Source organism: Hypanus sabinus, chromosome 25 (assembly GCF_030144855.1).
Source record: "Hypanus sabinus isolate sHypSab1 chromosome 25, sHypSab1.hap1, whole genome shotgun sequence".
Taxonomy (NCBI): domain Eukaryota; kingdom Metazoa; phylum Chordata; class Chondrichthyes; order Myliobatiformes; family Dasyatidae; genus Hypanus; species Hypanus sabinus.
The window spans coordinates 19002597-19019217 of record NC_082730.1 but is presented as its reverse complement, the minus strand read 5'-3'; the positions used below and the strand labels follow the sequence as shown (position 1 = coordinate 19019217).

General features: G+C 41.0%; 1 protein-coding gene across 1 annotated transcript in view; it reads right to left on the bottom strand.

Moving 5' to 3' along the window:
- Positions 1 to 16621, bottom strand: part of LOC132381067 (neurofascin-like) — a 275421-nt gene that overhangs the window by 90339 nt on the left and 168461 nt on the right. Inside the window, exon 9 of the mRNA XM_059950244.1 lies at positions 308 to 419. Coding sequence (XP_059806227.1) covers positions 308 to 419 — 112 coding nt within the window. The remainder of the gene's footprint in view (positions 1 to 307; positions 420 to 16621) is intronic.

Here is a 16621-nt window from a genome sequence, read left to right as displayed (position 1 = left end):
CTGCCCTCCTCACTCACTGATCAGGTAACCCTGTTTACAGTTTATCACCATGTTCACCCCGATTTTAACCGATTGGAGACAACTCCTCTCCTCCCCAACTCTCTTCCTGCAGCTTAACAAGCTTTTTTTATCCTCCTTCTGACAAAGGGGTTCAACCTTGAATGTGAACTCTGTTTCTCTTCCCACAGATGTAGTCTGACCTGAATAGAGCTCGCAGCATTTTCTCTTTTGTTTTATATGAATGAAGTCCAATTCTCACACCCAGTCAAAGATTTTAAAAGGTGGCTAGAGCCCTGGCTTTACATACACTCCCGATGCAATACATTCCAGTAATAGGTCCTCTTCTCGTAGAATGATTCTGCTGCTCGATGTCCCTTCTGGCACCATGAACTTTGGAATCTGTTCAGTGACAGGGTGAGCTGAAAATGAATACAAATAGCAATCAGTTAAATTGGCAACAGGCAGAAACTCATTCAAGAAGGCTGTCCAGATAATTATTAGTATGACTGCTGTTGAAATATATAGAAAGCTTCAAATCCAAATCCAATATAAAAGGCTCCAATTGCTCTAAATCTCATGTCAGATTTTTGAAAGAAGCATACGGTCTGGGCTGTTCATAGGGGTGTATTTTTATGTCATCTCAGTATCACGAAGTTGTGCAGTTGGCACCTACTTTCTGTGGAAAACACATGCTAGGTTGGAGGAGCCACATCTCATATCCTATCTGGGTTAGTCTTCAACCTGATGGTGTGGACATTGATTTCTCTAACTTCTGGTAGTCATGCCCCTCTTTTTACTCCCCTCCCCACTTGTTTTCCATTCCCCATTTTGTTCACCCTCTCACCCCTTCTCATCCCTCATCCTCATTACCTGCCCACCACCTCCCTCTAGTTCACCACTTCCTTCCATTTATTCCATGGTCCCCTGTCCTGTCCTATGAGATTCCCTTGGCCCTGTACCTCTTCTACCCACCACCTCCCATCTTCTTACCTCGTAAACTCTTTCCCCACCCATCTGCCTTTCCCTTCACTTGGTCTCACCTATCAAATGTCAGTTTGTGCTCCTCCTCCTCCTGCTCCCCTTCACCCACCTTCTTATTCTGGCTCTGCCCCCTTCCTTTCCAGTCTTGCTGAAGTGTCCCGACCCGAAACATCAACTATTTATTTCCCTCTGTAGATGTTACCTAACCTGCCGAGTTTCTCCAGCAATGTGTGCGTGTTGTACTCCCGAGCATATCTTGGCATCTGTTCTGATCTTCTATCTTTAACATTTTCTCATTTTATCTTTCTTTCTGCTGGATATGGTCACAGCACAGAAGAAGATCTGCCAAGTCTGTGCCACGCATGAAGCAGCCATTGACACCAATTCCATTTTATTCTCCCTTTATTCCCTGTAGCTTACCCCAGATTCTACCATTCATTTCCACATTAGATGCAATTTACAATAATCAATTGAAATGGTGAATTAGATTACAACTGTCATATGTAGCAAAGGACAGTGATAAACTTTGTCATTCATACAGATTATTTTGTTACAATAGTGCACTGAAAAGTACAAGGGAAAGTAATGAAGGAATAGTGTGGCACACTGGTGTAGTGGTTAGCACAACGGTTTACAGTACAAGCCACGCGGGTTCAATTCCTCCGTTTTGTGCATTCTCTCCGTGACCACATGGTTTCTCTCCGGGTGCTGCAGTTTCCTCGCACAGTTCAAAGACATACCGATAGTCAGTTAATTGGTCATTGTAAATTGTCCCATGGTTAGGCAAGGGTTAAAGAGGGGAATTGCCGTGCAGCGCAGCTCGATGGGCCAGAAGGGCCTATTCCGCACTGTATCTCAATAACATAAATAAATGACACAGAATAAAGCATTACAGAAACAGTGCAGACAAACAATAAGACGCAAGACTATAACGAGGTAGATTGTGAAGCCTGGAGTCCATCTTATTCTACTAGTGGGACCAATACTCTATAACAACATGATAGAAGCTATAGACACAAGAGTTACTGCAGATACTGAAAATCTAGAGCAATACACACAATGTACTGGAGGAGCTCAGCAGGTCAGGCAGCATCTATGGAGGGGAAATAAACAGTCGACGTTTCGGGCCAAGACCCTTCATCAGGACTGGAAAGAAGCTATCACTACATCTGATATATAGTATATATAGTATATAACCTACCAACCTGCATGTCTTTGGGAAAGGGGAGAAATGGGAGTGTTAGAAAGGAACATAATAGATTATAGGGAGATTCATGCAACTTCTACGTAGAGATCTATGTTAGGATTGAACCGGAGTTCCTTGTGCGCCACCGCATAACCCTATGCTGAGTATTTCTAGCTTTTTCAATTCTCACTTCAACAAAGTGCAATTCTAACACTTCGTTGAAGGACAATGCTGCAACTCAGCTGACAATCCATGGGAATGTCTGCAGGATTCACAATTTTAAATGGGAGTATTAAAAGATTGCAATGTAATCGAGCTTCATGTAACAATAACAGAGGACAAGTGGAAATGAATATCTGGAGAAAATTGAAGGATAGAAATTGAACTTGTTTGGATTAAGTAGAAGGAAAGAGGTAAGTAGACTAGTGGTTTGCAAGAAATGCCCATGGCAGAGATGGAAAGAAGTCCCAAGGCACCTTAGAACCAATGAAGTATTTGCAACATTATATCATTGTAACATCGCGAGCAAAATTGTGCAAAAACCTGCCAAAAGCAATGTCAAGTCAAGTCACTTTTTATTGTCATTTCGACCATAACTGTTGGTACAGTACGCAGTAAAAACCAGACAACATTTTTCAGGACCATGGTGCTACCAATGTTGATATCAAGAAGAAGCTAGCGTTGGATGTCTTGAAACACATTAAGTGGATTAGCCTCCAGGGACTGTTGGAATCCATTCTGAGTTACCAAGGAAGACAAGGAAGTAGCTTGCCGGGCCCTTAGCAGAGGTCTTTGTATCCTCTTTAGCCACAAGCAAGGTTCCCGAAGACTGGACTATAGCCAACACTGTTCTTTTTTATAGGTAGGCAATAGGAATAATCCAGGAAATTATCAACCAGTGAGCCTTACATCGGTGGGAGGGAAATTACTGAAGATTCTCAGGGACAAGGTTCATTTCATTCGAAAGATCATAGACCTACTTGGGATAGTCGGCATGGATTAAGCTTTTTAAGGAGCTGATGAAGTGATTGATGAAGATAGGGTGGTGGATGTCGTCAATGTGGATTTGACAAGGCCCCTCACGGTAGGTTGATCAAGGAGATAGATCCACATGGGATCCAGGGTGAGTTAGTAAATTGGCTTGGTCATAGAAGAAACTGGAGGTCTGTGACCAGTGGCTTTTCTACAATGATTAATGCTGCGACCTCTGTTGTAATATACATAGTGGCCACTTTATTAGGGACTTCTTATATCTAATTAAGTGGCCACTGAGTGAGATGAAAATGAAGGTGGTCTGATACATAAGTTTGCAGATAAAATGAAAATTGGTTGAATTGTGGATAGTGAGGGAGGTTGTCAAACTATACAGCAGTGGAAATTTAGGTAGAGAAATGGCAGATGGAGTTTAATCCGATTAAGTGTGAGGTGATGCAGTTTGTAAGTCAAAAGTAATAGGAAAATATCCAGTGAATGGCAGGATTCTCAGAAACATTTATGAACACAGATGCTGGACTGCTCTCTGATAGTGGCAATGCCAACGGATTGGATGATTAATAAGTTCTACAGCATGCTTGCCGTCACTGGTCAGGGCTTTAAACATGAAAATCCAGAAGTCACATTGCATCAAGAGCGTGATCTCACGGTCAGCTCCACTGCTTCCCGCTGACTGAGATGTCGAGCAAGGTTGAAGTTGACACAGATGAGAGTGGAGGATGGGTGAGTATTCAGCACTGTCTGCCTGTGTTTGACTGTACTTACTGTCCCTCTTGCTCACTGGTATTGGAGGAAAGTGCCAGAGTCTTGGGGTCCATATTACCAGGATTGATCAGAGAGGCTTAGACTTGTTTTGGGGGACTTTAAGGTTTATGTTCCTGGATTCTGGTTACTCTTTTTTTTTTGCTGTTACTGTGCAGTTTGATATGGTTTGGAGCACTTCAGCAAAGAAGTGCAGCGGGCTGGTGGCGCAGTACTGAACTGAACTAAACTGAATACTACTGGACTCTTGGCTTGATGTTTGATATTCTATGTGTTGTTCTCTTGCCTTTTGCCATTTGTGCAGTTTGCTCATTTTTTGTGTGTTGGAGTTTGATATGTTCTTGAATGAGTTCCATAGCGTTTCATTGTTTTGTGGTTGCTGGTGGGAGGATGAACTTTCGAGTTGTATTCTGTATACGTACTTTGAAAATGAATGTACTTTGAACCTTCAAACCCTTAGATGTATTAAAACCCGGGGGAGTTAGGTCACATTTGAACTATTGTGTGTCACATGATAGTCCAAATGTGGAGGTTTTGCATGTTGCCTGGATTGGGATGTATTAGCCATACAGAGAGAGGTTAGACAAGCTGGGATTTTTTTCAGAGCACGAGAGGTGACCTGAGACAAGCATATAAAATAATGAGATGCAAATCAAGTAAACAGTCAGTCTTTCTCATAGGACGGAAACTTCACATACCAGGGGGCATAGACTTAAGGTAAGATGTGGAAAGTTTAAAGATACAAAAGATAAGATTGTTTTTAAAGAATATAGGTTCCGGGAAAACAGTACCAGGGAAGGTGGTGAAAGCAGATATAATAGCAACATTTTAACAGGTAATTAGATAGACACATTAACTGCAGGCAACAGAAGCATCCACACCAAGTACAGGGTGGAGGGATTACTTAGATTGGCATCTTGGTCGGCACAGACAGGGTGGGCCAAAGGGCCTGTGATGTATGTTCTAATATATTAATGACTACATAATGTGTTTTAGTAGCGTTGGGAATAGGATAAATATAGACTCCTCTGTGAAAGATTGCAGTTATGTTTTACGCCCATTAGAAAGACCAGGCATTGATGAAACAGGGGAGCAATACAATATATTTCTCTGCTTAAGGCATCTCCTGTACCTGAGACATTGGCTCAGTCTTTTAGTTGATTTTTCTTCCTCATTTTGTCTTTGGGAGATTCCCCCCTCTTCACTATCTTCCTTTTTCCCCTTGTGCAGAGTAATGCAGAGTGGATTGTTCATGGCTTGGACATTTTGTCAAATGGAGGGGGAGCCCATCCAATCAGCAATGAGAGTTTATACCAGTCAAGCAACTTGGAGATGGCTTATTGTTCTTCATTCCACAAGCCAGACCATATGGCCAACAACCCTTTGTTGAGGATAGGTACACTAACCAGACCGCACCAAGAAAAGTCTGTAACTCGATCAAGTTTCATCCCTTTTTAACGGCTTAATAGCCCAATGGGTACAGCTCATTCATCCATTGCCCACATACTTATTCACTTGTGTATCTGGATTAAGGGCATTAGTTGCCTGTCCACAATTTTCCCTGAACAGAGTGATTTGCTAGGCCATTTCAGAGACGTCTGCACTCACATGTTATTAGATTGGGTAAAGTCACCCACAATGGGTAAATTTGGAATGTAAATCTGTACAAGACTTTTCATTGTTTTCAATTTTAGGATCTTCACTTCCTTTTTCTTTATCTAAATTGAATAAACAAGTAACTAATCCTATAGTTAAACATACATTGTGAATATGGTTTCAGTTTCATAAATTTTTTGGCATGAATAAGTTTATCTTATCAAGCCCTATTATATCTAACTTTTTTTTCAGCCCTCTTTTATGGATCAAGCCTTTGTATTATGGGAAAACAAAAGGTATAACATGTTTTTGTGATCTATTTTTAGATAATATTTTTATGTCCTTTGAACAGCTATCTAATAAATATAATTTACCTAAAACTCTTTTTAGATATTTGCAAGTTAGAAATGTCTTGAATAATATGTTAGTCTTTTCCGAAATTATGTCCAATGGACATTACAGAAATTTTTTTTAGCTCTGAATCCTTGCCAGAAGGGTTTAGTAGCCACCATTTATAATATGATCATGAAAATACAGCCAGAAGTATCAGAAAAAATTAAGAAGGAATGGGAAAAAGAACTTCATTGTCTCACTGAGCAGTGGGAGAAAATTTTACAGTTAGTCAATTCTTCTTCTATTTGTGCTAAACATGCCCTAATACAATTTAAGGTTGTACATAGGGCTCACATGTCCAAGGATAAACTTGCTCGATTTTATTCTTATGTTAATCCAACCTGTGACAGATGTCATTCTGAAGTTGCTTCATTGACCCACATGTTTTGGTCTTGCCCTTGTTTGCAAAATTATTGGAAAGATATTTTCGGTATTATTTCAACAGTTCTGAATATCAAATTGCAACCGTATCCTATTACTGCAATTTTCAGTTTACCAATGGTGGATAATATTTGTTTATCCCCCTCAGCTCGACGGATGATTGCATTTGTTACATTAATGGCTAGAAGATCTATCCTATTGAACTGGAAAGAAATTAATCCTCCAACTCTACTTGAGTGGTTTTCTCAAACTATCTCTTGCTTGAGCTTAGAAAAAAATAGAAGTGTTGTCTTTGATTCTTCAGTTAAATTTGAAGAAACTTGGAGACCATTTATCCAACATTTTCATATGAGTTAAACTGACTTTTCCTAAACCCTGCTTCTATTATCCTTAATTATTTGGATGGAGGTACGGAGTTATTGACGCTACTGTGTATATTTGACATAATGCAATGGCCCATGTTGGTTAGGTTTCTTTTCCTTTTCATTTTTGGAGATTTTTTTTTCTTATTTACTCCTTTTTTCACAATTACTATGAGTATGGGAGGTTATCATATATGGATTATCATTTATTTGAATGTATACTTAACCTATTAATTATGTACTCTCAAACTCTCTGCATTCATGTTTCATTTATGTTTGTTTAAAATTAATAAAAGGATTAAAAAAAAAAGATTGGGTAAAGTCAGCAGATTTCCATCACTAAAGCACATTGGTCACCCATGCATTCAGTGGCCACTTTATTAGGTACCTCATGTATCTAATAAAGTGGCTATTGAGTGTATGTCCATGGCCTTCTACTGCTGTAGCCCGTCCACTTCAAAGTTCAATGTGCTGTGCTCTTCTGTACACCATTATTACAATGCATGGTTATTTGAGTTACTGTCACCTTCCTGTCAGCTTGAACCAGTCTGGCCGTTCTCTCAACTCTCAACTTCTGTGGCGTTTTTACCTGCAGAACTGCTGCTTACTGAATGTTTTTTTTTTGTTTCTCTCACCTTCCTCTGTAAACTCTAGAGACTGCTGTGCATTAAAATCCCTGGAGATCAGCAGTTTCTGAGTTAGTGACACCATCCCATCTGGCACCAACAATCATTCCATGGTCAAAGTCACTTAGATCACATTTCTTCCCCATTTTGACGTTAGGTCTGAACAACAAATGAACCTCTTGACCGTGCCTGCATGCTTTTATACTTTGAATTGCTGCCATTGATTGTCTGATTAGATGGATAGATATTTTATTGATCCCAAAGGAAATTACAGTGTCACAGTAGCATTATAAGTGTGCAGATATACATATATTAGAAGAGAAGTAAGAAAGAATAGAAACTAAGTTACTTCAAACAGTCTAACAGAAGGGGATCATCATGTCTCTGCCTATAGGGTGATCCACTATACAGCCCAATGACCAAGGGAAAGAATGACCTCACATAGAGCTCTTTGGAGCAGTGCAGTTGTCTTAGTCTATTACTAAAAGTGCTTCTCTGTTCAGCAAAGGGGAGATCCAGAGGGTGGGAAACATTGTCCAGAATTGCCAGGATTTTCCACACGGTCCTTTGTTCTATCACAGCCTCCAGTGTGTCCAGTTTGACATCTATAACAGAGCCAGCCTTTCTAATCATATTATTGTACCTGTCAGCATCACCCGTGTTGATGCCATCGCCCCAGCACTCCACAACATACAAGATTGTACTGGTGACAACAGACTGGTAGGACATGTGCTGGAGAGGCCTGAATACTCCAAAGAACCTCAGTCTCCTCAGGAAGTAGGGGCAACTCTGGCCCTTCTTGTACACAGTCTCTGTGTTGGTGCTCCACTCAAGTCTGTCATCCAGGTGCATCTACAATTACTTGTAGGTCCTCACCATCAACGATAACAGGGAGCAGTACAGGCATAGTCGTTCTAAAGTTCATCATCATCTCTTTTGTGTTACTGAGGTTGAGCTGCAAATGATTCAGCTTGCACCATTTGACAAAGTCCTCCATCAGGGTCCTGTATTCGTCCTCCCATCCATCCTTTATACACCCAACTATTACTAAGTCATCAGAGAATTTCTGCAGATGACATGACTCAGCGTTGTATCTAAAGTCCAAGGTGTTCAGGGTAAACAGGAAGGGAGCCAATACTTCCCTGCATTAGATATTTGTATTAACAAGCAGGTGTGCAGGTGTACCAAATATAGTGACCTTTGAGTGTATAATGTCCAATGGTTTTGTGGAGACCATTTCACATAACCAGTTATTTTTTAAACGCCACATTAAAACCAAATTTTAAATCCACTACTGCTATGGTGGGACTTAAACTTAGATTGGTGAATTACTAGTCAGGGAATTTAACTACTGTGCTGTCTCTGCACGGTATGTTAATTTATATTAACTTATGTTTCTCTTGTTCAAGATGTACTGTTCTATTGCAAAAAGATAATTTCCATGGCATTTATACCTTGCATATTTATGCACCTGACAATAGACTTGAACTTGAGCATTATCTCACTGCATAGTTCTAAGAATCAACATAGACCATCTATTCATTTAGTTACACAGGTCAGCCCAATTCAGCCTATCCAATACTCACTGCATGCATTTACTGTGGCAGCAGGGAGTGGACAATCAAATGATCAATTCCCCACTCCAGCTAAGGGGACCATTTATAATCTCAGTCTCACTGAGGTTTCTGCATTGGATTCGGTGATCATGGGCAAAACTATGCACTGTGTATTCAGGAGAGCTGATAATGTTTGATTCTTCTTTTCTTGCTTCAGGTAGCTGGAGCATAAGGAGAAGGTGAGTCATACCTTCTGGTAATGATAATGCACAGCTCAACGGGCTAAGATAAATGATTAAGATACTGGACTTGTGGGTGTTACAATCACATATAGATCTTGTATCACAGCCACAACAGAAAATTAGTACAGACAGAAGTACAATACAACAAGAAGTACAATACAAGGTTAGTGCTTTGGGTGAAGCTTCCTACTGAAATCTCACATGCAAATTTCTATCTTTGCTACTCTGTGACTTCTTTTCTGTTTCTGTAGGAAGACTATGGTATCTGATGGAAAACGACAAAGCCTCACACACCAGATCACCAGTGCAACTGGCACGTTTTACCACACAGGCAACATAACTACAAAGTCATCTGCCGGGCTTGGTGGAGAACGTTTCCCGAAAACAGAGGTAATGGAGGAAACTTTGCCCCACTCAGCAAAATGCTTTCACCTGAAAGCTAGGGGTTGCCTAGAAGAAAGACTGTCTGTAATGATGATGGAAGCAAATTCTGTAATTTCCCAAAAAGGACATCTTTAAAAGTAAAAATCTTAAGAGTTACTGGGGAGGTGACAACATGTTCAGATCTGTCAAAGGACCAGCACAGGCATAATTTAGTAAATGGCCTCCTTTGTGGTTTGTACAAATCAAATAACTTAATATAATACTAAGCATGCAAATATTCTCATTGTTAATGGCTGGTGTCTGATCAATTGCATCACACTGGGAACAGCAGTAGACCTTTCATTCCCTTGAGTGTATTCTGATGCATTTCATAATTTACTTCCAGAATTGTCTAGGATTACCAGGAATCAATTTCCTGGGAACTGCCTTGAAAAAGTTCAGGAGAAAGGTATTGAGCAATTGTGAGAAATGTTTTTTCTTCAATTTCTTTGGACACTTTTTTTGTGGTAAATACATTGTGGTGTGGGAGGGTTCTGAGCAGAAGGTGGAGTTGGCAGAAAATCAAAGAGTTGATCATTAAAGTCCACAGGTAGCAACCCTACTAACTTTCTAAAAGGCGTGGATCTAATGTCTGGATTTTGCACCCCCCCCCCCCAACATCCAATTCTAGCCTCTCCAGTTAATGGAAATACATATTATTCCAATAACTGTATCATTTCCAATTCTCTTATAAATGGTGATCTTTACCCCTTAACATAGATTCACAAGAATATAATGCCAGTTTTTGGAAGTCTCTTCTCATTATTTGCCCATTGGCATTCAGATATTAGCCTGGTAAGGTGACAGTTCACTCCCTTTAACACATCCTTCCTCAGTGGAGTCCAGAACTGAACTCTAGTCTCTAACATCCACTCCCTCCTGATATACTGTGCTTGCCACAATAATAGGAAATGACTGTACACAAGAACAGGGTATAATTTATGGCCCATCCTAGCTTAGCCAAGGCTAACTCTCCCATTTTGAGCCCTCTGTCTGGTTTGCAGGCCTCAATTTCCCCCAGTCATCCAGAAGGAGGTTCACAACTTGTTCTTGGTAGATGGCAACAGAGGAAGGCTAAGCACTGGTACAAAAATTGCTTTGGAAATCAAAAGAAGTTTATTAAAATAAAGGATAAGCGATCCAAAGTTGTCTAAAATGGATCAGCGGAGAACAAGCTGCCTACCAGATGCTGAGACTCCCTTATAATCAAGTGAAACTGCGCATGCATTTGAAACGTTAAGGTACTCATTGACATCTACTGACCTTGCTTCCTGAACACCTTGCTATTAAAGCTCGCCTTTTTTTTTCAAATCCCACAATCTCACTTCTTGCTTTGCATTACAATTTTCTCCAGACCAACAGACTGAGATTTCCACCCTCCTCCAATCCAGGTTTCTTGGGACCATGACACCCTTCACCCCAGCAGTATCAGCCACATGTCACATAACTGAAGTCCAAATTTCAAAATTCCCTCCCTACAAATTAGTTCCTTTAAGCTGCCCTGTAAAACCTTCCCCTTTTCCAAAATTCTAGCTACCTTCCTCCTTTTGCAAATTTATTCTGACCAATAGCCTTCCTGAGATTTTAGAATGTGCCTTTAGTTCCCCTTGGTTACAGCCCGTACTTGCTCCATTGAAAAGGCAGTGATTTTAAATATTCAGAAAGAACAAGAGGACTGTCAGCCAGCTCTGCGACTGAATACCTTGCAACTTCAAAGTAACACATCTCTAGTTAACAGAATTACTTTAGCTGGATATTCAATCTAACATGACAAAGCTGGTTTAAATGATAAGCAGTGATTCCACCTCAGTCTCCCATCCTGACCTCCACCTTTATTCAATTTTCATTTTCTTAATGCTTTAGTTCTCTGACCTCATTTTGCAATCATTCTTGTAGACGGAAGCGTAAAATTTGCTGATCTGCTAGGATCACCTCCGGAAACCTGAGTCCTGACCTTGAGTGCTGTCCATGTGGAATCTGTACTCTACCTGAGACTTCTTGGGTTTCCTCTGGTTGCTCTGCTTCCCAGCCACATCCCAAAGATGTGCAGGTATATAGGTTAAGCATCCTCTATAAATTGTCCCTTGTGTGGAGGTGGGTGGAAGAATCTGGGAGGGGGGAGCTGATAGGTTCTGGGAAGAGTAAAGTGGGATTATCAAATGTATGTTTGATGAAGAACATAGATGTGATGAGCCAAAGTGCCTGTTTCTGAATGACTCTGTAACCGCAATGGGCAAAACACAGAGGAGGTATTGGGGAACTATGACTGTATTGTTTCACATTTCCTTTGGACACCTTAGATTATTTGTGCAAATGTATTTCATTGTACAGCTGCTGCAAAGACAACACATTTCACAACATATACCGGTAATATTAAACCCGTTTCTGATTCTGACTAAAGGTTGATTTCTACTTGTGTGTACGGGCTGATTTTCACTTCTGTGTCACTCTGCGCCGTAGAGAGCATGCGTTGATGTGCGCCAAAATGCTAGTTGGCGGTGGGGTTTCTATGCCACTGTGTTGAGTTTCTACATGAGAGACATGGACGAGGAGATTTACAAAAATGACGCTAGGTCTGGAAAACCATAGCTCTAAGCAAGAATTGGATAAGCCAACTGCTTTCTTCGGAACAAAGAAGGTTTTGGGTGAGACCTGATGTGTCCTGTCAGGCCTCAGAAAGGCAATTTTGATTGGCAGAACAATCACTAAACCAGGGTCTGGTAGGATAGAAAGGAGATGAAGAAAATGATATAACATTCAGAGTATGAAACTCATAACCCCAAAAGCTGGTAAAGCCTGAAGATATTGAAATAGACCTTAGACAAATACTTGATGAGTCTGTCCATCTGGTGGTTGGAAGATGTGATTAGGCTGGAGAATTTTCCTTCAGTCAGGAAAAGTCTATGGACTGAAATTCAAACGACCGGCTGATACTTGGAGTTGAAACCCTTCATCAGAACTTCAGTATGCCTAGGCCAGAAACGTCAACCGCTCACTTTCTTCCATAGGTGCTGTCTGGCCGGCCGAACTCCTCCAGCATTTTGTGTGTGTTGCTCGTGATTTCCAGCAACCGCACAATCTCTCGTGTCATTCATTGGCTGGTGGTGCTGATGGAAAGTTGGTACACACGATGTGAGATGGCCTCTGGAGCACTGTAAATCTGTAACTGAGAATGCTGGAAATTTGAAACATTCTTCCCCTCCCCCCCAAAACATAACTTATTCTGAGGGCAACTCAAGGGAAAGCTGTTGAAATTGTCAAAGTTGGGTGTAATGTGTTTTTTCTTTCCCTGAGACAAAGTTAGTAACTCTAAAAGAGTTAAGGCAGCTGGATCGAATTAAGATGCCGATCAGCTGTGATGCCACAGCAAAGAGGAGAAGGCACAGGGGGTTGAGTGTTCTCCTTTTCCTTGGTTTTCACCCGAGTCCAATGCAAGTTGTTGGTGAAACTGACGGGTTCTGCGTCACCAGGCTGTCAAAAACCTGGCATGAGAATTCATCACACTGACAGAATGTATATGGCCACACTCTCTCAAGCCAACAAACTCATCCACAAATCCCATGGTGGGAGTTCTTGACTTTCACCAATGATGGACCACATTTACCCCTGCCTCTTCTATCTCTCAGTGACAGGAACTAGGTGCCCCGGGGCCAGAGACCTCTCCTTAAAGCTCTTCCTCTCATTGTCCTATCATTTTTTTGTTTTTGGCGATGTTGTGTGAGCTAATTATTGCCACATGGGCTTTGGTTTTCTTCTTTGGGACACCTTGCCTTGCTTTACTGCTGCACATGCAGAAACTGAGGTCAGTTATAATTTCTTCCCTAATAAAAATGGAGGGCTATGTAGGAGGGAAGGGTTAGATTGATCTTAAATAGGTTAAAAGGTTGGCATGACATTGTGGACCAAAGGGCTTGTACTTCCCTGAAATGTTCTACATTCCATAATTTTGGGCCGTAATTTTCTCCAAGTTGTACAGTAAACCCTGGAATAAATTCAGCCTAGTAAGTGCAAAGCTGCTCCATATACCTCAGTGGCATTTCGGGCCCATTTCCATTTATAGTTACCAGATTCCCTCCTATACTCCAGTGTTGCAAATTCTCCATCAAAAACTGAGTGCAGCTTTCACCTCAGAGAGAGACATCAGGTTAATACACAGGTTAAGCTGAGTAGGGGATTAGAGGGTTAGAACACAAAGTTTTCTGGAAGGTGCCATGACTCACCATCAGTTTCATTCAGAACAGTTGGCACTGATTCGTAATTGGTATCCACTGTAACAAATAAAATAACATGAGCTTGCAGGATCAGCAGGACAGCAGGAGAAATGGTGAAACTTGGGAGGGGTAAAAGGACGTGAGACAAGGGAGAATCGGCAGCAGAGGCGAAGCAAGGGGGAAAGACGTGGAGGGATGATGGAAGTGCAACGAGAAGATGGAATATAGAAGAAAGGCTGGAAAGACTGAGCGAGCTGGGTTTTTCTCTTCGGAACAAAGGAGGATAGAGGTGTAGTGTATAGGATTATGAGAGGCATTGATAGAGTGGACAGCTAGCACCTTCTTCCCAGTGTGGCAATGGCTAACACTAGAGGACATGAGTGGAGGAAAGTTTAGTGGAGATGCCAGAGGCAGGTGTTTTTACACAGAGAGCATTAGGTGCTTGGGAGGGTGGTAGACGCTGATATAGGATGGACATTTAAAAACACAGGTAGGGACAGGAATGAAAGATAAATTGAGGGATATGGGTTGTGAAGAAGGGAAGAGTTAGATTGATCATGGAGTAGATTAAAAGGTTGACACAACATGGTTGGCTTAAGGGCCTGAAGTGCACTATACTGTTCTATGTCCTATGAAACAAGGGAGAATTGAAGAGGTTGAAGGCAACAATAGATAAGCAGGATGATCACAGGAAAACTATCTGAAGGATGTATATTTTATAAAAAATGAAAGAGACACACAATATGAGAAAAAGAACATCTGTCCAGTGATACATTACTGATCAGTGAACTGAAGATCAAATATTGAAACGTATATATTAAAACTAATCAGGTTAGCATAATTAAAAACTTGAAACAGCAGTGTGAGGCAGCATTATGATAGAGTAAAACATGATCTGATGTGAGTGCAACTTCTTTCAGTGGGTTGGGAGAAGGTTGTGCAAAAGGGTCCTCCTTTGTCCATTAGATTTGATGAATTCCTGAAGGAAACTTGAGGAATGTGTAGCTCCATAGCAGGGTCACTTCACAAGTTGCAAGATGTCGGATGTACTGATATGAGAGCTCTTTATTATTGGAGAACAATAATAAAGATGGAAAAAGGAAAGCTGCCAAATATTCACATTTCTAATTTATAAATTTAATCAGTACTTCTGCTGCCCACTTTGTGGTTCTGAAACATCTGGCCCACCACTGGGGTAGTGTTCCATGGGCATGGTACTTTCTGATAAACAGTCTAAACAAGCCTGCTCATTGATAATGATATGCATCCTATTTGAAGCTGGTGACACCCTCACCAAACCTTCCAAAGGTCACTGGATAGCAGTTCAGCTGAGATCGCTCAATGTGATTTTATTCTCTGCTTCTTTGGAATGGTTTTTCAGACATTCTTTAGAAGATCTAATTCCGAATCTCTGTAATCTTTGTGTTGAGTTTACAGATTCTACCTGTTCTTTGTGTTCTATCCAGATGCTCCAGATTCCTCACACATCTCAGATAATTGCTGGTAGATTGGTTAGTTAGCCACTGAAAATTGCCCCTTGTGTAGTTTCAGGAACGCGTGAGAATGCATGACAGGAAAATTTGCAGGGACACGACATTTCTTTGTGAGTGGGCTGACTGAACGAGCCAAACAACCTCCACTTGTGTCTTAAGTAAACATGGAAACAGAGATTTCAAGCAATGATCAAAGATGTGACCTTGTTGAAATGTAATCAACTGCATCACCATACTGACTAGTTCTGTGGATGGGATGACAGAGAAGTAAAGATCGACACTAAAAGAGGCCATCGAAGTAAAAGAGGCCATTTTGTCCATCATTTCTGTGTCAGCCCTTTGAAAGATCTATCTCATTAGTCATACTTGCCTCGCATTTTCCAGCAATGCTATACATTTTTCTCCATCAGGGACTTATCCAGTTCCATCTCAAATAAGCTTGTTGAATCTGCTTCCATTAGGCAGGGCATTATACAGCATGACAGCTCACCATGTAAACCACGTTATTCTTCTGACATTTGTCTATGTCAATTACCTGAAGTCCGTTTTCCATTAGAAGCTAAAGTTCCCTTCCCTATCAAAATCCAAATCTCCTTCAATCTTTACTGTTCCAAGGTGAGTTACTGAGGGTTTCTAGGAAAACAATGTAACTCAGATACCACATTCCTGATACTCTCCTCATAAAAGTCCCCTGCACTTTGTTCCAAGACATCCTTTCAGCAATAATTTAGTAAAGATGTAAACCCTCTATTAAAATTATTATCAGCACAAGATACAGAAGATCTGCAATTATATCTATTTTTGCAGCCTGCTATAAGAGGCCTAAATATGTTCATAAAGGTCAGCCAGCAGCAAACCTCCTGGTGAAACACAGACCCAGAGCACTTGCAATTGTCCACAGGAGTTGGTGGGCTGTGGGTTCAAGCTACAGTAAAACATGGTTATTCTGGCATGCTTGAAACCTTGGTGCTGCCAGATTTTCTGGATCATCAGATGTTAATTTGATTTCTACTCTAGTGTACTGGTTACTTTTTCTTAAAGATATCACTAAAGGAAAAATGGAAATAAGATTGAAAGAGTGCAGAGAAAATTTATAGGGATGTTGCTGGGGCTGGACGACCTGAGTTACATGATAAGATTGAATAGCTTAGGACTTTATTCCTTGGAATGTAGAGGATTGAGGGGAGACTTGATAGAGGCATACAAAATTAAGAGAGGAATAGATAAGAGTAAATGCAAGCAGGCTTTTTTCCATGGGGGGGGGGTGTCAAATGGAACTACAACTAGAAGTCACGGGTTAAGGGTGAAAGGTGAAATGTTTAAGGGGAACATAAGGGGAAACTTCATCACTCAGAGGGTCTTGAGGGTGTGGAACGATCTGCCAGCTCAAATGGTGCATGCGAGCTGGAATTCAAC